Source organism: Anoplolepis gracilipes, chromosome 15 (assembly GCF_047496725.1).
Source record: "Anoplolepis gracilipes chromosome 15, ASM4749672v1, whole genome shotgun sequence".
NCBI classification, from domain to species: Eukaryota; Metazoa; Arthropoda; class Insecta; order Hymenoptera; family Formicidae; genus Anoplolepis; species Anoplolepis gracilipes.
Genome location: NC_132984.1, coordinates 5,204,761 through 5,228,624, shown reverse-complemented (window position 1 = coordinate 5,228,624; position 23,864 = coordinate 5,204,761). Strand labels below are relative to the sequence as shown.

The 23,864-nt window shown below is 29.6% G+C and overlaps 3 protein-coding genes across 3 annotated transcripts in view; all 3 read right to left on the bottom strand.

Moving 5' to 3' along the window:
* The window catches only part of LOC140673986 (F-box only protein 21-like), a 41,807-nt gene extending 26,631 nt beyond the window's left edge, over positions 1-15,176 (bottom strand). The window contains exon 1 of the mRNA XM_072907262.1: positions 14,841-15,176. Coding sequence (XP_072763363.1) covers positions 14,841-14,998 — 158 coding nt within the window. The 5' untranslated portion in view covers positions 14,999-15,176. The remainder of the gene's footprint in view (positions 1-14,840) is intronic.
* LOC140674141 (F-box only protein 21-like) lies at positions 11,249-14,067 on the bottom strand. The gene is made up of 7 exons (XM_072907523.1): positions 13,859-14,067; positions 13,318-13,774; positions 12,666-12,802; positions 12,477-12,573; positions 12,145-12,306; positions 11,664-11,946; positions 11,249-11,409 (listed from the first exon to the last, which is right to left on the bottom strand). Exons 1-7 carry the CDS (start codon positions 14,065-14,067, stop codon positions 11,249-11,251), a joined length of 1,506 nt encoding a protein of 501 aa, XP_072763624.1.
* A 3,473-nt stretch (positions 15,177-18,649) lies between the features above and the next one.
* Positions 18,650-23,435, bottom strand: LOC140673937 (F-box only protein 21-like). Its single transcript, XM_072907196.1, has 8 exons — positions 23,100-23,435; positions 22,098-22,430; positions 21,557-22,013; positions 20,663-20,799; positions 20,456-20,570; positions 20,127-20,303; positions 19,641-19,923; positions 18,650-19,386 (listed from the first exon to the last, which is right to left on the bottom strand). Exons 1-8 carry the CDS (start codon positions 23,255-23,257, stop codon positions 19,226-19,228), a joined length of 1,821 nt encoding a protein of 606 aa, XP_072763297.1. The 5' UTR covers positions 23,258-23,435; the 3' UTR covers positions 18,650-19,225.
* Between the last annotated feature and the right edge of the window lie 429 nt (positions 23,436-23,864).

The following is a 23,864-nucleotide window of genomic DNA, read 5'->3' as shown; positions in this document are numbered from 1 at the left end:
GATGAAAAAGTCGTCGACGAAGAAAAAGATTAGGAAAAAACAAATACTTCCGGTAGCGAAACGCGGAGGCGTATTACCGATTCTACCAGTGTTGGGTGCTCTCGGATCTCTGATTGGTGGAGCGGCTGGTGTAGCGAAGATGGTAAACGACGGAAAATCTACGCAACGTCAGTTTCAAGAGATGCTACGTCACAATCGCGCCATGGAAGGTCGCGGATTGTATCTCGCGCCATACAAATACGGACGAGGAATCTCAATGAGAAAGAAGAAGAAAAAAAAAAAACGTCAAAGAGACACTAAAAATGCCAGAGGGTGCAACTACCAACGTACAACTGCTGCAACTAGCAAAACGTATGCGCATTCCGTATTTTAGAGGCGTTTATATGCGTGACTCATTACCGATCGGTGGTATATATCGAAACGAGAGCGGTATCATAAATTTGGATAACGCTAAAGGCTCGGGTACTCACTGGGTAGCGTATGCAAAGAGAGGGAATCGCGCTATATATTTTGACAGTTTTGGCAATCTTCGCCCGCCGAATGAATTGATACGATATTTGAATGTGTCAAAAATAGATTATAATTATACATCCTATCAAACTTATAATCAAAGCATCTGCGGACAATTGTGCTTGCAGTTTCTCCGAACGGTCGATGCATGCGAATTTAAATTTTAACACATACACATTATATGTATGAAAACACATTTTGAATAAAAATTATATATTAAACATATATATCGCTATGTATCTTCTTTATAAAATCCTATCCTTCTTCCTGTATATTATATAATAATAATAATAATAATAAGTTACATTGATATATTTTTTAATCGAAATGTATAGTTTATTGGAAATGTGTCAAGAATACTTTTAATATCTTAATAAGTTACGTTTATATTTCTTTTACTGCAACCTTCTCCTTTGCTCTCTCTCTCTCTCTCTCCTTTCCTTACACATCATACTCTCCTTGTGCTACGTCTATAGCGCTGCCCTTTTCCCACCATTATGCTCTCCTTGTCCTACGTCTATAGCGCCTTCCTTCTTACACCACGTCGTACTCTCCTTGTCATACGCTCTATTGTGCTTGCAGTTTTTCCGAGCGGTCGATGCACGCGAATTTAAAGACATACATTCCGCTATTTAATTTAGTATTCGTTAAACAGTTTGGTCAACATGTCTATGACATTCACGCTGACTGGGAAGAGCAGCGTTCTCGCGGTAAATTACTCGCCCACCGTAGATTTAAGCGATGGTGAATACGAACTCGGTCTAGCGGATTTTGAGAGTTATCACACGATATCGAACGTGAATTCCTCGAATAATAAATTTTACTTTGGCAAAGACGATGCGGAAATTACGATTCCCGAGGGATCGTACGAACTGCAAGCGATACATGAATTTTTGAAAAAAACAATTTCACGAAAACGTTCGCAACACGCAGTTCGTGATGGTGATAAAAAACAAACTGACGACGATGACTTCGAGGCTGAAGAATGGCCGATAGTGCTCCGCGCTAATTACAATACGATGCGGAGCGAGATCAAATGCGCCTACAGAATAAATTTTAGCAAGCCTAACAACATTGGATCGCTGCTAGGATTCTCAAACCGTATACTGTAGCCGCGAAAATGGTACGAGTCGGACGTGCCGATTAACATTATCAACGTGAACATTATCCGCGTTGAATGTAATGTCACCGCGGGTGCGTACAACAACGGTAAACTCGTTCATACGATACATGAATTTTCACCGAGGGTACCACCAGGATATAAGATATCGGAAACACCGGCGCACATCATTTACCTACCGATCATCGTACGGAGCATTACGGATTTAACGTTACGCGTTGTCGATCAGGAAGGACGATTACTCGATTTTCGAGGAGAAGAGATCACCATTAGAGTGCATGTACGACGGCGACAAAATTAGCGTGTGATGCTCGTGCTGAACGGATCGAAAGACGTGAGAGACAACACAATTTTTACGACGCCCGTGACGACAACAACAACAACAACAACAACAACATCGAGATTTGCTAATACGCAATCATCTTGCGCTAAGAAAAAGAAATTGAACGCATCAAACGTTGCGTTTTTACAATCTTTGGGATTCGCGGTGCGAAACATTTGAACGATGACTGACATTCTCAACATCGCGGACGAACCGATCTTTGACGATCGCATCGTCAAGATTGAGACTCACGCATACAACCCATTCGCCAACACAACGTTCGGACACAGTGACGAGATAAGAATACCCATACAACAACAGGATTTGTATACATTACCGTACGAGAGTTTCTTATACATCGAGGGAGAATTGAAGATAAACAATCCAACTGACGGATCTAATGTGGTACTGCAAAATAATTGCGTAGCATTCATGTTTGACGAGATTCGATACGAACTCAATGGCGTGGAGATTGATCGCAACAGAAACGTGGGAATAACGAGTATGCTCAAAAACTATGTAACAATATCATCCGATAAAAGCGTGATTATGAGAAATGCTGGCTGGAGTGATCCAACTACTGTAAATGGACATTTTAATTTTTGCGTACCGCTCTACATGTTATTGGGATTTTGCGAGGATTACAGACGCATAGTAATTAACGCTCGTCACGAGTTGATCTTAATACGATCGCGCAATGACAACAATTGTCTGGTTGGAGCTTCGGTGGTGGAGCCTGTGATCAACATATTCAAGATACAATGGCGAATGCCACATGTGCTGTTGAGTGAAATTAAGAAGTTGTCTATGCTGCGCGCTCTGGAAAGCGGACGCTACCTCAGCATGGGTTTTCGCTCGTGGGATCTGTACGAGTTTCCGCTGTTGCAGCGTACAACCAAGCATTCGTGGGCCATTAAGACCGCGACTCAGCTGGAGAAACCACGATACGTTATCTTTGCTCTGCAGACAGGTCGGAAGAATGTTATGCTCGAGGATATGAGTAAATTCGACGACTGCAAATTAACAAACGTGAAACTTTATCTGAACTCGGAATGTTATCCGTACGACGATATGAATCTGGATTTCGATAAAAACAGATGGTCGATTCTATACGACACGTACGCGCGTTTCTGCAAAAACTATTACGGATACGAGTACCTCGAACCGAGCCTCACCGTCTCACTGTTTCTACTTTACGGTCCGTTTGTAATCATCGATTGTTCTCGACAAAACGAATCGGTAAAAAATGCTACCGTAGACGTAAGAATAGAATTTGATTGTAAAAAAAATGTGCCGGCAAACACTACCGCTTATTGTCTCATTTTGCATGATCGCGTTGTCGAATACAATCCTCTAACGAACGTAGTACGTAAAATTACATGAATCAACACTAGCAGGAACGCTCGTCTTATCAGCCAACCAACCAACCAACGTTTGATTCTTCTGTAAACGAAATTGGAGAATCGCATACCGGATCATATAACATAAAAACTTGCGATACTCGATGATTAACGTCAGTCGTTCGTCGTCGTAGTTCTCGCTAATATCTTTTCATTATGGTTGTGCCAACGTTTGTGGATCTTCAAGGATTTATCGTTGGAGGAAAGTTTATCGTGAAAGAAATTGCGATTTTGACGAGGGGATCTGTACTTTCTCATTATATTTTTACGAGTCTTACACCATTTCGTTTGCTCACGAGGTCTGAGAGATCTCAGGTTGCATGGTTGGTTGGAAAACATCATAATCTGCAATGGGAAGATGGGAACGTTCCATACTACATGGCTAAACGTTTAATCACTGAAGCTGTGACGTTGAAAGATACATCTTCTCGAGTGTATGTCAAAGGACATGAAAAACGAGAATGGTTGGCGAATTTACTGGAAGACGATGCGAGAATCGGTCTTATTATCGAGACATTGGATAACGACTATGATGACGTTCCTGCTTTAGATAAATTAGATGCTACTCTGCGTTGCGATAGACATGTACGAAATTGCGCTTTACAAAATGTATTTAAAATATTCAATTGGTGGTCGAATCATCATCATGAAGGTTCAATCAACCCATATTTACATTAAAAAACTATAGTTCAAGTATTATTTTTTATATTCTGTAATTAAATTTTTTTAATTTTAAATAAATTTGGAATTTTTATACATTTATATATTTCTTTTACTTGTCACCTTCTTTCCTTACCATCGTGCTCTCTCCTTTCCTTACACATCATACTCTCCTTGTCCTACGTCTATAGCGCTGTCCTTTTCTCACCATGCGCGCTCTCCTTCCTCTCTATTCTTTCTCTCACCATGCGCGCTGTTCTTCCTCTCTATTCTTTCTCTCGCACCCATATCTATCTCCTTTTCCTACCATCGTGCTCTCCTTTTCTTATCGTCATGCACTCCTTGTCCAACACATACACCACATCGTACTATAGAACGCCTGATTATATTTATTATTTACATTTATAGTCAAATATACATGATAATGCCCACCCACTGTGCGGCACGTTATTCTTTAGCGCAAATATCCGTACTGTCGACGGTCTGTTTATGTTATCATTTAGCCAAAAATTTTATCTCACGCTTTGGCGTAATAACATTTAACATTATAAAAAAAAACTTAACATGCTAAAATTATCTTTTTTCTCGCGTACGCGTTAGACTCCGTCTTATCGCGCCTCCGCTATCCTCCTTCCTCTCTATTCTTTCTCTCGCTATCCTTATTCATCTCTATTCTTTTCTCTCGCACTCATATCTCCTTTTCCTACCATCATGCTCTCCTTTTCTTACCATCATACCCTCCTTTTCCTATCATCATGCACTTCCTTGTCATACATATACAGCGCTTTCCTTCTCACACCACGTCATACTCTCCTTGTCCTACGCTATATAGAACGCCTATCGCACCGTATCCCTCTAACGCGTTGCGAACGCTATCGCACCGTCTCCCTCTACCGCGTTGCGAACGTCTATCGCACCGTCTCCCTCTACCACGTTGCGGACGTCTATCGCACCGTCTCCCTCTACCACGTTGCGAACGTCTATCGCACCGTCTCCCTCTACCACGTTGCGGACGTCTATCGCACCGTCTCCCTCTACCGCGTTGCGAACGTCTATCGCACCGTCTCCCTCTACCACGTTGCGGACGTCTATCGCACCGTCTCCCTCTACCACGTTGCGGACGTCTATCGCACCGTCTCCCTCTATCACGTTGCGGACGTCTATCGCACAGTCTCCCTCTACCGCGTTGCGAACGTAATTATTTATTGCAAATATACATTATGAATAAACAGAGTGGGGTGATTATTTTATCTATAACAGTTGACATTCCTCTCTCTCACCGTCAGACCTCCGCAGTCAGTCGGAGAGGACACTCCCTCCACGTGCGGAACCATATGTATGCCCCCCCTCCCCTCCCCTCCCCCCTCCCCCTCTCAATCGGGGGATGTTTGGTACCACCCTCCCCCCCTTAATCTGGGGGGTGGGGCATTTGGTATCTCCCCCTTCCCCCTCAGTCTAGGGGGACATTTGCCCCTTCCCCCCAATTGAGGGGAACATTTGCCCCTCCCCCGTCATTGCGGGGGGGACGAGGTACCTCGCCTCGTCCCCCCCGCTTACCTCACCCCCCTCATATCCCTGGATTAGATCTCTCTTATATTATCTACTTATATTATATAAAAAATGAAAGTTTTACAATAAAAATTAATAACAAATTAAAAAGCGAGTGACAGTTCATGATAAATATATTTTATTGCAAAGTTTTTTTATATTCTTTTGTAAATTAAGATCTTTTATTTTATCAATTAACTGATTAGAAACAATAGTGCCTTTGAAAAATACAAAATTTTGACATTTCTTAAAATATTTACGTTTAGGAATATTACACCACGATAAATATTTTACTAACCACTAAATTGATTAGGCTCATATAAATCATTTTGTCTTCATAAGCTCACGTTGATAATAATATCTATAGCATGTTTCTTTAAACTTGCGAATTCTGGATTGGTTTTCAGTATATTTCAATTAATTATCTTATTAATCCTATTAGACCTAAAAAAAATAATATAATAAATATACATAAAGTAGTAAAGTAACAAAGGAAAGCTATGTTTTTTTTACAATTCAGAATTATTCCCTACTGTAAAGAGACGATTAAGAGGTGCTGGTCTAAAAGACAGAGTGAAAAAAACCTTTACTGCGTCCAAGAAATAGGACAAAACGTCTTGAGTGGGCTTTAAAACATCGAAATGGAACAATGGAACAATAGAAAAATGTTCTCTGGAGTGACGAATTCAATTTTGAAATTTTCAGTTCTTATTGTTGAATTTTTGTTAGAAGAAGTGGCGCATGAAAGATGATATTTCAGTGTCTATAGTGAAGTATAGTTGGTTTTATTAGGGTATGAGGTTGCTTTTCTAGCCATGGGATCGGAGATTTCCTTAAAATAGAAGGAATCATGAAGAGGACGACTACAAAAAAATTCTTGTTTAAAATGCGATTTTACCGGTCAATAAATTTTTTTATTAAAATTTATTTTTAGATTTAAAATAAGATAAATAAAGTGTCATATAATAGACATTGAAAGAGAAAGATTCCAGAGGACAAAATTAACACAAACTACTTTTGTGTTTAGTAACATGTCTATAAAAAAACTTTGTTTACTACATAACAATCTTAATAAACAATGATTTTTATACTTTTCCAACACTTAAAACAAATAAAGTTTGAAATTGATGAATTATTATTTATACTTAAAATTAATAATATTACTTAATAATTAATATTATAAGTTAGAGATTAAAGTCGCTAGTATTTAATTGTAAACAACGGGTTAATTAAAACGACCTGACTAGCCAAAATCATTCAATTTATTCACACGACGTTTCGACCATATTGTTGTGGTCCTTTTCAAGTGTAACTATAAAGAAAATATATAACGGATCAAAAATTATATGGATACAATTTATACCGAATTAAACGCAAACAATACAATATAATGTCGTTAAAAAACTAGTCTACTCACACGTAAATTAAGAAAGAGAAGATAGAATCCAATGGGACATGTTTAAAAGTAGAACTTAATTATGGAACAATTAAATATGTCACTTAGTTAAAATCAACGGTTATTAAATTTGAGATAAAGACAAACAACGAGACACGTCATGTCAGCATGAGTTTTTAAACGAAACTGTCAATGTTTAGAAAGAAAAACAGTTCAAACGACCTTTATAATTTTGTCATAAATATTATTTAAATTTTCGGTATCTCTTTGTAGGTTAATCGTGGGGTTAAATTTCTTGATGAAAAACATTTCAGCTATTTCTCTTTTCTTAATAAATTTTTCATCATGTAAAATAACCGGCTTGTCCCACTCAAAATCATGTCCAAATTCAACTCTGTGCTTGCTAACGACTGATTGATTGATAGGATGTAATTTTATACTGTTAAGATGTTCTTTAATACGTGTGCGTACATGTCGTTTTGTTTGGCCTATGTAGAGCGCATCGCAATCCTTACACTGTAATTTATAAACAACATCGGTTCTATTGTATCTAATCAGTATGTAATCTGTCTTTACCACGCTTGATCAATGTATTAAGTTTATTAGTTATAGTCATAACGACGTTCAAACCAGCGTCACACACAATACGACGCAAACAAAAGCTTAATTCATTGACATAAGGAATCTGAGATAGGTACTCTTAAACTCGCGTATACATGTATACACGGTGCGCGCTTGTTTAAAAACCTGAATTCAACGCAAGACAGTAGTGTCTTTTATTTAAAAAGAAAAGATATTAGTGATAGAGTCTTAAAACTATAATAGTTAGGTTCGTAATATTGGAAGCATATTAAGATTGAGTTCTGTAATATATACGCGTGCATTATTTATAATATATGTTACACGTACGATATGTAGATAAATGCGAACATTACATACTTTACGGAACTCAACTTATCTCATATATATACATATCAAGCTTTTAGATAATAAAACATATTTGCCCTTGATTAAACAATTATTAAACCCGGTATGACCTTTTATTAAATTCGGTATGACCTTTTATAGATAATGTAAAACATTTGACAGGTGCGTCGCATTATTAAAGCAAATAATGAGACTTTATTGTCAAATCTTTTACATTATCTATAAAAGGTCATACCGAATTTAATAAAAGGTCATACCGGGTTTAATAATTGTTTAATCAAGGGCAAATATGTAAATAGTAGAATCAAAGACAGTTACGGAAAAATGAAAAGCCATTGCAACAGTTAATTAAAAGGTATAATGAAATTGAAAATTGTATTTTCTTATTTGTAGAACATGATAATAATAATAATAATAATAAGATATATTCATGTACAAATTTACACAAGAATGGTCCAATACTTGATAATGTTGATGTTGAATCGTAGTATATCTCAGAATATCAAATGGAAAATTTACTATTAATTGTAAAAATTCTTCTAATAATTGCTGCTTATTATGAAACGGTAAATATATTCTGATTATAAATGTTACACAAAAAAATAAAGAAATTTGTGTTATTGGTACAAAATTGAAATATGTAAAAGATTTATATAAATCACCATGTCATGAAATATAATTTTGTGCGTAACATAATATACATATTTTTATAATAAAATATGTATACATAATTTCTACATGATCTTCGTTCATTTTGCGCAACACAGAAATGGATGACGAAAAATATATCATTGCGGAATTTAATGATGGTCTGCAGCTAATACCTGCTACATGGTACACCGCAGATACATTTACATGTATTTGGCCTAGTCACTTTACAACAAACAATGCTTCGTATTAATAAAGCTATAACTGCAAGAGAGATATTATGAGAAAAGTCAGATTGGAAGGAGTTACCAGTAAAAATTTTTGGCATTGCAAGTAAGTGAATAATATCAAACATAAATTTGTATGTATTATTAGTTACATGTAATATTGCATATATTATTAATAATTTTTATAACTTCTTTTACACTTTTATTTAAAATTATTGAGATACTTACGAAGAAGGTATACAAAAATTAATTTTGGTAGAAGATACATCAAATAATGATACAGGTCTATCTTCAAATGAATTACAAGAACGAGAAAAAAAGAAAACGTATAAGAACCAAAAAAAATATTTATCTTTCTCTTCTGAAAAAAGATGTAGATTTCTTTAAAGAAAAATAGTGTTACGCAAGGAAAAATTCTGCCCGCTCTTCCACAGAAACAAAATTTTGTGTCGTATGACAAAGAGCTATAGAGTACATCTAAACATATTGGAAGAAATATATTAGACGAAAACATATTGTTTAATGTAATAAGCAAAAACGGTGAGCATTAGCTACAATTTATTAACGTTATATGATATTTGTAAAAAAATACTAATACTTAGTTTCTTTTCAGATATTAATAATAACAACAAAATTGTTACAGATAGTACATCTTTTATAAAAAAAATTCTGCTTTACGTATAGAAAATGAAAATCTATATTCTCATGGTAAGTTTAAAAAATACTAATACTTTTATATATTTTCTATAAATAAAGAAGTATGCAAAAATATATTTGTTGTATAATGTATAATATAGAAAACACAGGAATTATATTCATATTCTATAAACTAAATAATATTAATTTATTTCAGAATTTAAGGAACTAATCTTAGGAAAGTTAAATAGAATATTATTTAAATTGAACGCGATTGAAAATAAAATCGAATCTACTATGCATTGCAATAAACATATAAAAATTGTGCTTTACAAAATGTATTCAAAATATTCAATTGGTGGTCGAAGCATTATTATAAAGGTTTGATCAATCCATATTTATAATAAACTATTGTCAAAATACATATACGTTATCTTTTTTTCTATCCTCTCCTTATAGCAAGTATTATATATCTTATCCTTGTATACATCTGTGTGGTGAATAATATATTACAGTACGTGATGCATTTTTCTGTTAGTTTGCATTTTCAGCAGACAATAGACGTGGAATATTTAACATCTTTAAACAAGTAGTCGATCAATGACAGCTGATTACGAACCGATCATGGTTCGTTTTTAATGTTGATCGAGGTTTATTTGATGTTGATCGACGTTCGTTTGATGTACGATAGTGGTTAAAACCATGGTTGGATCGATGTTTCAATTGATGTTGATCAATGTTCGATACATGTCTGTTTAATGTTTATTTGATTGTGTCGTGATTCAATAATCGTTTTATTATAATTATCTGTATGAATGCTGTGTGGAGAGGCAGTTGTCTTTTTCATTACTGATTTTTATTATTTCTTTCTTCGCCTATATATTCTTTAATGTGACAATCCTCTAACGAACGTAGTACATAAAATTACATGAATCAGCAATTATCTCCTCCAATGTTAAAACTTGCGATACAAGAAAAATCTATCCTACAACCAAAATTGTACGCCGAATATTATATGAAGTTATAAGGCGCTCTTAAACCGAGCAGGAACGCTCGTTTTATCAACCAACGGTCAAATCTTCTGTAAATAATTATCCCCTCCAATGTTAAAACATAAAACTTGCGATACTCGATGATTAACATCAGTCGTTCGTCGTAGTTCTCGCCAATATCTTTTCATTATGGTTGTGCCAACGTTTGTGGATCTTCAAGGATTTATTATCGATAAAAAAATTTATTGTAAAAGAAATTGTGATTCTGACTAAAGGATCTGTACTCTCTCATTATATTTTTACGAGTCTTACACCATTCCGTTTGCTCACGAGGTCTGAGAGATCTCAAGTTGCATGGTTGATTGGAAAACATCACAATCTGCAATGGGAAGATGGAAAACGAGATGAAAAACGAGAATGGTTGGCAAATTTACTGAAAGCCGATGCGAGAATCGGTCTTATTATCGAGACATTGAATAACAACTATGATGACGTTCCTGCTTTAGATAAATTAGATACTACTCTGCGTTGCGATAGACATGTACGAAATTGCACTTTACAAAATGTATTTAAAATATTCAATTGGTGGTCGAATCATCATCATGAAGGTTCAATCAACCCATATTTACATTAAAACTAGACTTCAAGTATTATTTTCTATATTCTGTAATTAAATTTTTTAATTTTAAATAAATTTGAAATTTTTATACATTTATAATCAAATCTCTAGATTAGAACTCTGTTATTCTATCTCTGATCCCTGAATTAGAATTCTCTTATTCTATCTACTTATATATATGTTTATAATATTAATAATAAAAGTTTTGTATATTTTAAATTTTACATAATATAATTTATATTATTAATTTTTTGATATTGCTATTGGGGCAGTTACAATAGCATCATCCGGGTAACGTTCTGCCAGCTTTTTGTTTGGTACGTAATGCGTGCCATCGAATTTGTCAAAATAACGACCTACTTCAATATTTTCGATCCATTTCGGCGTTGTCAAAGTTATAGAGTCTATAATAAAAAATACAAAACGTAAATTAAAAATAAATTAATGATAAATAAAGTTAAATAATAATAAAAGATATAAGACAATAAATACAATAAAACTAAAAATCAATAAAATAGCTAAATTAAAAAAGAAAAGAATAAGATGAATTAAAACAAAATAAAATACTATTTTGCAATACGTACAAAGAGATGAGACAAATAAAGTAAAAATTGTAATTTATTAAAATAAATATATGTTAATATAATCATGTTTATACCTTCTCCCACGTAACATATTTCATTATTTTCGGTAAGAATTAAATAATGTGTTTGTTTCTTTATATCACTGCAAATCTTCAACGGAAGAATCTGAGGATTATATCTCGCATCTTTCACGATAAGTTTAACCGAATGTCTGTCTTCATATCGGTGCCATGCAATTATCACACCTGCAGAACAGTCTATAGATTGATTATTATGCGTTACAATCGTTCCAACCGCAAATTTTACGTCTTCTGATTTTGTATTTATCATTTCAAATTTTTCTATCTCTACGACAAACTGAAAAGTGTAAGTTTTAGCTTTAATTGTTATTTATTGTTATGTAATTTATAGATAAACATTTATAGAAAGTTAAAATACAGCTAGTCGAATTATATATAATTATAATTTTTATATAATTATATGTGTTATCATAAAGAAGCTCTAGAGATTTCTCGTTATTATTATCAATTTGCGACATATGTAATGCTTACGTACAGCATAGTGTGGTTCAAACTCTTTTAAATTCGAAATCCAATCTTTTAAATGCATGTCATTCCAGTTGAAATAATGTCTTCTGTCAATTAGAAATTCGGCTGAACGTATATCCCACGAATATCTATTATTAAACTGAACCAAGTTCCAAAGTATTAGCCACATCTATAGTGAATAATGATTTAAATGAGTAAATATGATTTCAAATACAAAGAAGAAAATTATACATTGTATAAGTTTTTCTGCTTAATTTTAATATTACCAATTTGTTAATTAATATTAAAATTAATGAAAGTTAAATAAGAGTTATTGTCTACCCGGTAAAATGTTATTACGTCTAATCTTGTAAAACGCTGTTGCTTGATAAAACAATCTGGGAATTGGTTAGAATTTATTCTAAAACATCTTACATTTTCATAACTATTTGTAGCACTGTAAACAATAAAAAATAATATATGTGAGTATGTGATGAAACTAAAAATACCGAAAAATTCAAATAGTTTCAAATCTGATATTATACTTACTAACTCGGTTTCCAGAATAGACAGATACGCTTATCGGGATATCCGATTATTATATCGCAGCGTAAACCGAGTCTTCTGGCAACGCTGTGATATATTGTATATATTATAATTTCTTGACCATATTTATGTTCTAAAACCTAATGTCAGAAATTACAATGCAAAAATTAATTAAAGGGAAAATATTTTTAAGATTACAACAATCATCCCAGGCAGCACACAATATATATATATATATATATATATAAATACATAATATTTATAAAATATTTATAATAATTATTTAAATATTTTATAAATATTTATTAAAACATTTTATAAACATTTTTAACATTTTAGATTGAATAGATTATAAATGTTACCATAAATATCCTTGCAAAAATATTTGACAAACATTTAAAAAATAATTACTACAAATATTTATTTTGTACTTATTATAAATATTACGTAAAATATTTAATTTTTATTTTAAAAATTCGACAAATAAATATTTTTACAAAATATGTATAAATTATTTATATAATATTTCTAAAAAATATATTCTCATAAATATTTATCATAAATATTATATGCTGTTTAAAATATGGCTATGTTTATTATTATTACGGCATAAATGACCATATTTTTATAATTTATTATCATCTATAGTACTTACATGATCTATACATTTATATTTTAATTGTATATCCCATTCTATATTTCCCGAGTTGTTTGGTCGAAAGTTTAATTTGTCAAATATGTATTCCTCGAGTGTATCCATAATCTGTGTTCCCTCTACTTCATTCCAATAATTGTCCTCGATATTGTTGTTTCTCCAATAAAAAAATTTTTCAACAGAGGTCGACAATATTGAGTGGTCGGGATGTCTCTCTCTTAGGTTATTCAATACGTCTGTTGCCATACTATCTAGTGACGCTGTTACGGTCGAATAAAATACTTTTTTTTGAGGCTGTAACTCTTGTGCCAGTAAAGTAGCACTTTGTTCCAAAAGTCTCGCTGTGCTGGGTTGTTCTTCAAATTTGTCCATTTTTACTCTCAACTTACGTCGCCTCAGAAAGTTAAGGAGTTGCATATTGTAATATCTTTCCGTTAACTGCTCGCAACCAGCTTTTCTGAAAAATTTACATATTAACTATGCAATATGTACATACGTTAAGTCCATAAAATTAATAGTACTTTAATTTATATAATCTTACCGTGAAAATTGTGTAAGCAAATTTTTAATCTCATCCATATAGAAAGAAATTTTTATATCTCTATCATAATCTCTATAATCTAACAGTATATCTGCATCTAACTTATGAAGGTGGAACATCTGTGCTCCTGAATTGATTTTATGATAGTCAGAATAATAATGTTGAATTATTTCAGTATTTTGTAATCGTCTTTTACAATAAATACCCATTTTTATAAAGTTGAAACTTTTTTTATCTTTTTGTTTATTCCCTTTAGACTTTATTTGTTCATTTTGCTTAAGCTGCTTGTTATAAAGTTTTCTCGCTGTAGGCCATCTAAAATAGGTAATATTATTATAAATTTTTAAAAAACACTAAATTTATTGCATTAGTATAAAAGTTTTCATAGAATTAAACTGTTTAAATTGTGTAATATACATAATTAGTCAAAATATCAAGCTTCTTGATTTAATATAAAATAAAGTATGCAGTATATACTCTTCAATTTAGATTGTAATTCTTACACACTAATAATATATAATAATATAAACAATGGACGGTATTATAGCCATATTCTGTAAATATGACAAATTATGACAAAAACTTTATTTATATTCTGTGTATTTATAAAACATCAAATTAATGAGTTATTTAATAACATTTTAAATAAAATAATTTTACTATTAATACTTGCTAATAAAAATCAAGAAATAGGAAAATATTGTAGATGGGAGTTATCTCCAAAAATTGTTTGCTTGTTACAAAGGAAATACAAAATTTACCTATACTACTAATTAATTGAAGACTAAATTTAATTGATGAAAAAATTTATTGAAAATAATTGCTCGCGCTCTTCATGTGATTTAACTTTCTTAATCTTTTCATATTTTTTATTATTTTTTTCACATTTTTTATATATTTTTGTTTTTATAAAATATACTTTTTGCAAAATTGATTGTGCAATAGGTTAATGAAATCAAATTGGGAAAAATTAATTAATTACCTTTGAAAAAACTTGTTTTCCATAAACTTCTTGCGTTTGGCTGCATGTCGAAATTTCTTGCACACACATCTAAAGTTAATGATATCCTCAATACTGATATGACTGTAGCCAAGTATGATATCTATTATTTCTTCCGGTAAGCTCATTATCGTAGCCATTATTTAAAAATTTAGTTATAAAATTTAGTAAAACACAAAAAAGTAATTTAATTTAAGAAAATGGGACCAAGCTATTCGTATATCACTAATTCCCTGTTTGTAGTTAAACGAAATCTACTGCAAAACTTATATTCTTATGTATTTTCTAATTACCAAGAGCACGTGTCGTACACACTACAGAAACTCTTTATAATATCTGACGATCCCTATTCTGGAAAAATCTGTAAACCTAAGGGTTCTCCCACTATACAGTTACGTGATTAAACGCACATAGGACAACTTTCTGCTATCTCTCAGGTAATACTTATGAGAAATCCTTCGGGTTTTGAATTTCAGAAAAATTGTCTGCTTTTCTTTAAACATTTTCCTGGCATAGTGAAATACATATTTAGAAGAAAGCTACATTAGAAGAATCCGTAAAAATAGCTTTCAATTTTTACTTAAAGCAATTTTTTTACATATTTTGAGAATATTCTTTAAAAATTTTAAGTCAAATTTATTAAAAAACAATAAAATATAATGACGTCTGTAAACTAAGCGCGCACACATAAAGTCACGCAATTTGTCTCGTGTGTCTATTCATATTCGTTTTCTACCGTTAAGTTGTGTCCTCTATAAAAAACTTATTTAATTTATATTTTGTTCTATTGTAAATTTGTAGAAAAAATGATTTTTAATATTTTACAGTAAAATAAATCTGTTTTTATTTCTTTCTCTTTTCATTCTTTTTTTATTTATATTTTTCTCTTTTATTTATATTTTTCTTTTATGAATAATTAATAGAAATTCTTTATGAAAAATGCAATTGACGAAATAATTGCCATTGATTTATAGAGTACATAATTACAATATTCAGCGTAAATATTATTATTTTTGAATATATTACTCTGATATAAATTTATACCATGATGTGAATTCGATGGTCGTTTCTTTCTAGTGCTTTATAAAATTCAATAAATTTAATATTCTAAGAATGCATATTTTTTCTAGAAACTTATTGAAATTGCCGGTACTTTCATTAATCTTTTTCAATTTAAAATTATTTACAGCAAGACTGAGTTTTAAAATATTACTTTTTACAGCATAAATTATAGAAAATGTACTTTAATGGAAAATGTCAGAATATTCGAATTATTGCAAAATGTAATTTCAATATTAATTATTAATTAATTAATATTAAGTTTAATCCATCTACTTGGAGTTTTTTAATTACTTTATGTGTGTTGAAAAAATACATGAAACGTTGTTTGTGGGGTTTATTACGTATTGAACGAAATTTTTATATGAACATGTTAGTAAATATATGTATTAATCAATAATAATTAAGTTTTCTTCCTTTTTCAATTTCTTGAAATGGCACTGTAATTTTACCGTATTTTACTTTTAAAATTAAATTCAAATTACAGATAAAAAATTTATTGACAAGCAAAATAATTAAAATTAAATTTTAACACGTTGTTTTTGGCATTTAACATATTTTTTATTACATTTATTATTAATTTTTGGTATTAATGCATAACTATTTATGACTTTTATTTGTAATAATCCTTTATTTTTGTCAATTATGCTTTTTTTTATTCGTCTCTCCTATTCTTTCGTTAGAGAAAATACTGACGGAAGCGCGTTCTCAATTCGGGCTCGGATGTATGCAAAAACTTATGAGGATCAAACCGATAAAAAATATTCTTTTCAATCCGCACAGTATATATGAGTCACTTGTTCCAATTTACATCGAATCGAGAAGTTTTACTGAAAAACATTTAAAACATATCTTTCAATTGTCAGATATATCTCATTGTCAGTATGACAACCTAAAAGTACCTAGCGGTCATTTCTGACCGTTTCTATGTTTAAATTAATTATCCTATTTTTTGTGTAAAAAATAAATTTCTGAAATTTCATAACTTTTTATCACTTATTTAATAAAAAAAGTAATTAAGATCAGAATCTTATCTTTTACATAAGAAATAAGTTACAAATCATCTAAAAACCAGATGGTCAGAAAAACGGCTTGGTACTTTTAATGATACCTTGATAAAATATTATTTATCAAAAAGAAAGTTTCAACATCAGAGATAAATTATTTCAATGCAATAATTTATCCGTAAGCAACAAAAGTATTTTCATCACAAATTGTTAAACATACAAAACTCGATAATTGCTAGTTTAATCTATACACTTAACTTGAATAACGTAATTTATATTGCCATATGATACATATAATAATATTTATATTAAAAAATATTAAATAAAGATGCAGTATTTAAAATTATAAATATATATATATATATATATTATTATTATTATATATAAGTATAATAGAATATTATATAATATTATATCAAAATATGATATAAAATTTTATTTATGTAAATAGAAACTTGTATGTATAAAATAAACTAAATCTATTATATAATTACTAATAACAGAGATTTTTTAATTCAAAGACAGAAAGATTTTACAAACAGTCGCTTAATCTTTGATAATTCGCTTCCGAATAATGACGGCTACTACTTATTATAAAAAAAAGTCAATGTTGGATTTTAAATTCCGAAACAATAAACGATATAATAAAACAATTACTTGTAGTTAACTCGCAATAATAAATTTTAACCTTTTTTTACGTCATAATGAATTAGCACATTTTATTAATTTTGATTTATCTTCTCGGCCAATGAGTAAACCAGTTACAATTGCATTTATTTTGACAAAATAAACAAAAAAATGAAATTTATTTTGTCAATCAAATTTTTCATTAAAGATCAAAAATTTACAGCACAAATGTAAAAACCTAAAATCGGTAAGCACGTCACATTTTGATTTTATTTTACATAAATACTTATATAAATATTACTTATGCACCGCTTCTTTATAACAATTGTTTTGTAATTCAATGAATATAGATTATATTTAGTAAACATTTTATTTCGTAAAATATCCATGTTTAAATCAATTTCAAATTTTAATCCGGTATTTAAACTTAATTATGACATTACACTACAAATACCTAGTTAACACTAAAAATATACACAGACATCTATGTAATTTTGACAAACTTATTTTTATTTCTAAATTTCTAGTATATGATCGTTATATTATTATGCAAATAACTTTTTATTTTAAGAGCGCAATATGCATTCTGAGAACTTTTACGAATTGTTGATGTAACATTAATATCTCTGAAAAAATTACCTTTTTAACTAAAATGTAAAAAAAGCGCTGAGTTCAGAAACGTATTGTATGTACTCTACAATTTTGCAAATTAGTTATATTAATTTTATTAATTCTTTACAAAAACTTGTAATACATTATTATAAAGAATTGCGTTAAGTTGACAAGCTTAAAGTAAAATTTTGCAAAATAATTTTAACTATATATAATATTCTTTTATATATATAATTTTAAAAAATGAAATTAGAATAACTCTACGCACTCAATTTCATTGTAATAGCTTAGCAACGCTTAGTTGTTTTAATTACATTTTTTATAAATAAAATAACAATATAGCTACAATTATTTTGTAAAATTTTACTTCATATTTGTCAACTTAACGCAAATCTTTATAACAATATGTCACTAATTTTTGTAAAGAATTTATAAAATTAATATAACTATTTTGCACAATTGTACAATACACATAGAACCCTTGAACTCAACGCTTTTTCAACATTTATTTCAAAATGAAATAATAGTTTTTTAGAAATATCAATCTTTTTTGTATATATTATAACGTACTTGTATAAAATGTATTGTTTACGTGTATATATGCATGTAGCCGCGACGGTGACGTTTCTTAAAAAAAAATTTTCAATTTTGACATTTTGCATCACTATACCTCCGTTCATAAAGCACATAGAGCAAAAATAAAAACACTTTCATTATATAATTCGAAGCCAAGCTATCGATTAAGCTTAGTAAGAACTCGATCGGTTTAACCGCTATTGCAAAACTTATAATTCTCAAACTGCCATCCTGCGTAAAGATGACATACGGTGCGCGTCTTGCTTAATAAACCTGAACTCAACGCCAGACACTATCGAGTCTTTTGATTTGAAAAGAAAAGTTATTAGTGATAGAATATTGAAACCATAATATCTCGGTTTGTAATATTGGAAGCATGTTAAGATTAAGTTCTGCGTTCATTTACCTACATATGCGTCCATTGTTTATAATATTTATAATAAAAGTTTTTTATATTTTAAATTTTACGTAATATAATTTATATTATTAATTCTTTGATATTGTTATTGGGGCAGTTACAATGGCATCATCCGGGTAACATTCTGCCAGCTTTTTGTTTGGTACGTAATGCGTGCCATCGAATTTGTCAAAATAACGACCTATTTCATCATTTTGGATCCATTTCGGCGTTGTCAAAGTTATAGAGTCTATAATAAAAAATACAAAACGTAAATTAAAAATAAATTAATGATAAATAAAACTAAATAATAATAAAAGATATACGCCAATAAATACAATAAAACTAAAAATCAATAAAATAGCTAAATTGAAAAAAAAGAGAACAAGATGAATTAAAATAAAATAATATACTATTTTGCAATTGATACAAAGAGATGAGACAAATAAAAAAAAAATTGTAATTTATTAAAGTAAATATATGTCAATATAATCATGTTTATACCTTCTCCCACGTAACATATTTCATTAGTTTCGGTAAGAATTAGGTAATGTGGTTGTTTCTTTATATCACTACAAATCTTTAACGGAAGAATAAAAGGATTATGTCTCCCATCTGTTATGAAGACTTTAACCGAATCTCTGCCTTCATTTAGGTGCCATGCAATTATCACACCTGCAGAACAGTTTGTAGATTGATTCCCATGCGTTACAATTGTTCCAATCGCAAATTTTACTTCTTCTGATTTTGTATTTGTCATTTTTAATTTTTCTATCTCTAGGATAAACTGAAAAGTTTAAGTTCTAGTTTTAATTGATATTTATTGTTATGTAATTCATAAATAATAAACATTTGTAGAAAGCTAAATTACACCTAATGGAATTATAGATATAATAATAATTTTTATGTAATTATATGTGTTATCAAAAAGAAGGTTTATAGATTCCTCGTTATTATTATTAATATGCGACATGTGTAGTGTTTACGTACAGCATAGTGTGGATTATTCTTTTTTAACTTCAAAATCCAATTTTTTAAATCTATATGCATTACATTCCATATATTCCAGTTGAAATTATGTCTGCTGCCATTTAGCCATACGGCTGGACATATATCCCACGAATATTTATTATTAAACTGAATCAATTGCACAAGTATTCGATGCATCTATAATGAATAATGGTTTAAATGAGTAAATATGATTTCAAATACAAAGAAGAAAATTATACATTGTGTAAGTCTACTTGCTTAATTTTAATGTTACCAATTTGTTAATTAATATTAAAATTAATAAAAATTAAATACAAGGTATTATCAACCTTTTCAAATGTTATTATCTCAAATCTTGAAAAAGACTGTTGCTTGATAAAACAATCTGGGAATTGGTTAGAATTTATTCTAAAACATCTTACATTTTCATAACTTTTTGTAGCACTGTAAACAATAAAAAATAATATATGTGAGTATGTGATGAAACTAAAAATACCGAAAAATTCAAATAGTTTCAAATCTGATATTATACTTACTAACTCGGTTTCCAGAATAGACAGATACGCTTATCGGGATATCCGATTATTATATCGCAGCGTAAACCGAGTCTTCTGGCAACGCTGTGATATATTGTATATATTATAATTTCTTGACCATATTTATGTTCTAAAACCTAATGTCAGAAATTACAATGCAAAAATTAATTAAAGGGAAAATATTTTTAAGATTACAACAATCATCCCAGGCAGCACACAATATATATATATATATATATATATATATATATATATATATAAATACATAATATTTATAAAATATTTTTATAATATTTATTTAAATATTTTATAAATATTTATTAAAACATTTTATAAACATTTTTAATATTTTAGATTGAATAGATTATAAATGTTACCATAAATATCCTTGCAAAAATATTTGACAAACATTTAAAAAATAATTACTACAAATATTTATTTTGTGTAAATATTTATTTATATATATATATATATATATATATATATAAATACATAATATTTATAAAATATTTTTATAATATTTATTTAAATATTTTATAAATATTTATTAAAACATTTTATAAACATTTTTAATATTTTAGATTGAATAGATTATAAATGTTACCATAAATATCCTTGCAAAAATATTTGACAAACATTTAAAAAATAATTACTACAAATATTTATTTTGTACTTATAAATATTACGTAAAACATTTAATTTTTATTTTAAAAATTCGACAAATAAATATTTTTACAAAATATGTATAAATTATTTATATAATATTTCTAAAAAATATATTCTCATAAATATTTATCATAAATATTATATACTGTTTAAAATATGGCTATGTTTATTATTATTACGGCATAAATGACCATATTTTTATAATTTATTATCATCTATAGTACTTACATGATCTATACATTTATATTTTAATTGTATATCCCATTCTATATTTCCCGAGTTGTTTGGTCGAAAGTTTAATTTGTCAAATATGTATTCCTCGAGTGTATCCATAATCTGTGTTCCCTCTACTTCATTCCAATAATTGTCCTCGATATTGTTGTTTCTCCAATAAAAAAATTTTTCAACAGAGGTCGACAATATTGAGTGGTCGGGATGTCTCTCTCTTAGGTTATTCAATACGTCTGTTGCCATACTATCTAGTGACGCTGTTACGGTCGAATATAATACTTCTTTTTGAGGCTGTAACTTTTGTGCCCCAAAAGTAGCACTTCGTTCCAAAAGTTTCGCTGTGCTGGGTTGTTCTTCAAATTTGTCCATTTTTACTCTCAACTTACGTCGCCTCAGAAAGTTAAGGAGTTGCATATTGAAATATTTTTCTGTTAACTGCTCGCAATCAGCTTTTCTGAAAAATTTACATATTAACTATGCAATATGTACATACGTTAAGTCCATAAAGTTAATAGTACCTTAATTTAAATAATCTTACCGTGAAAATTGAGTAAGCAAGTTTTTACTCTCATCTATATAGAAAGAAATTTTTGTATGTTCATCATTTTCAGACTCTATATAATATAACAGCAAATGACGTTCATCTAACGCATGTAAGTAGTCTAGGTCTTCTATTGTTATTTCATTCATTGACTGAGCGTAAGAATAGTAATAATGTTTAGCCTTCATAATGTTTTGTAATCGTCTCTTAAAATAAATGCCCTTTTCTATAAAGTTTAAACTTTTTTTATCTTTTTGTTTATTCCCTTCAGATTTTTTTTGTTCATTTTCCTTAAACAGCTTGTTATAATGTTTTCTCGCTGTAGGCCATCTGAAATTGAAATAAATAATATTATCATGAATTTTTAAAGAGCACTAAACTAATTGCATTAGTATAAGTTTTCACAGAATTAAACTGTTTAAATTGTGTAATATACATAATTAGTCAAAATATCAATCTTTTTGTTTTAATATAAAATAAAGTATGCAGTATATAATCTTTAATTTAAATTATAATTCTTACGCATTAACAATATACAATAATATAAACAGTGGACATTATTATAGCCATGTTCTGTAAATATGAGAAATTATGACAAAAACTTTATTTATATTCTGTATTTATAAGACATCAAATTAATGAGTTATTTCATAACATTTTAAATAAAATAATTTTACTATTGTAGTAATACTTGTTAATAAAAATAAAGAAACAGGAAAATAGATGGGTGTTATCTCCAAAAATGTTTTGTTTGTTACAAAGGAAATACAAACTTTACCTATACTACTAATTAATTGAAGACTAAATTTAATAGATAAAAAAATTTATTGAAAATAATTGCACGCGTTCTTCATGTGATTTAACTTTCTCAATCTTTTCATATTTTTTATTATATTTTTCACATTTTTTATATATTTTTGTTTTTATAAAATATATTTTTTGCAGAATTGATTGTACAATAAGTTAATGAAATCAAATTGGGAAAAATTAATTAATTACCTTTGAAAAAACTTGTTTTCCATAAACTTCTTGCGTTTGGCTGCATGTCGAAATTTCTTGCACACACATCTAAAGTTAATGATATCCTCAATACTGATATGACTGTAGCCAAGTATGATATCTATTACTTCGTCCGGTAAACACATTATCGTAGCCATTATTTAAAAATTTAGTTATAAAATTTAGTAAAACACAAAAAAGTAATTTATGTTAAGAAGATGGGACCAAGCTATTCGCATATCACTTATTCCCTGTTTGTAGTTAAACGAAATCTACCGCAAAACTTATATTCTTATGTATTTTCTAATTACCAAGAGCACGTGTCGTACACACTACAGAAACTCTTTACAATGTCTGACCATCCCTATTCTAGAAAAATCTGTGAACCCAAAGGTTCTCCCACTATACAGTTGCTACGTGAATTTACGGACAATAGAAAAACTTTTTTAGTGTCTCTCAGGTAATACTATAGTGAGAAATCCTTTGAGTTTCGAATATCAGTAAAATGACCTGCTTTTTCTTGAACATTTTCTTGGCATAGTGAAATACACATTTAAAAAAAAAAAAAAAACTTGTAAATAACAGGCTGAAGGAGCAAGAGAACGATACCTTAAACCTAATGATATTTATTTATAAATACATAAAATTTGTTACATAAATACTCTGTGCTTTAGTCTTTGCTGAATTAAATAAATAAATAGGATGCTAAATTACACCAATTAACGTTTTGATCTTTTAACTGGATCCTCTTCAGAATACCGCATA

Excerpts from the sequence above, each read along its gene's own strand:
- LOC140674141 (XM_072907523.1), bottom strand. The coding sequence starts at position 14,067 with ATGGGTATTTATTGTAAAAGACGATTACAAAATACTGAAATAATTCAA. Across the intron at positions 13,775-13,858 it reads TTGCTTACACAATTTTCACG|AAAAGCTGGTTGCGAGCAGT; the intron begins GTAAGATTATAT and ends TAAATTTTTCAG. Across the intron at positions 12,803-13,317 it reads AATATAAATGTATAGATCAT|GTTTTAGAACATAAATATGG; the intron begins GTAAGTACTATA and ends TTCTGACATTAG.
- LOC140673937 (XM_072907196.1), bottom strand. The coding sequence starts at position 23,257 with ATGGCTACGATAATGTGTTTACCGGACGAAGTAATAGATATCATACTT. Across the intron at positions 22,014-22,097 it reads TTGCTTACTCAATTTTCACG|AAAAGCTGATTGCGAGCAGT; the intron begins GTAAGATTATTT and ends TAAATTTTTCAG. Across the intron at positions 19,924-20,126 it reads AGAATAATCCACACTATGCT|TTTATCCTAGAGATAGAAAA; the intron begins GTACGTAAACAC and ends TAAACTTTTCAG.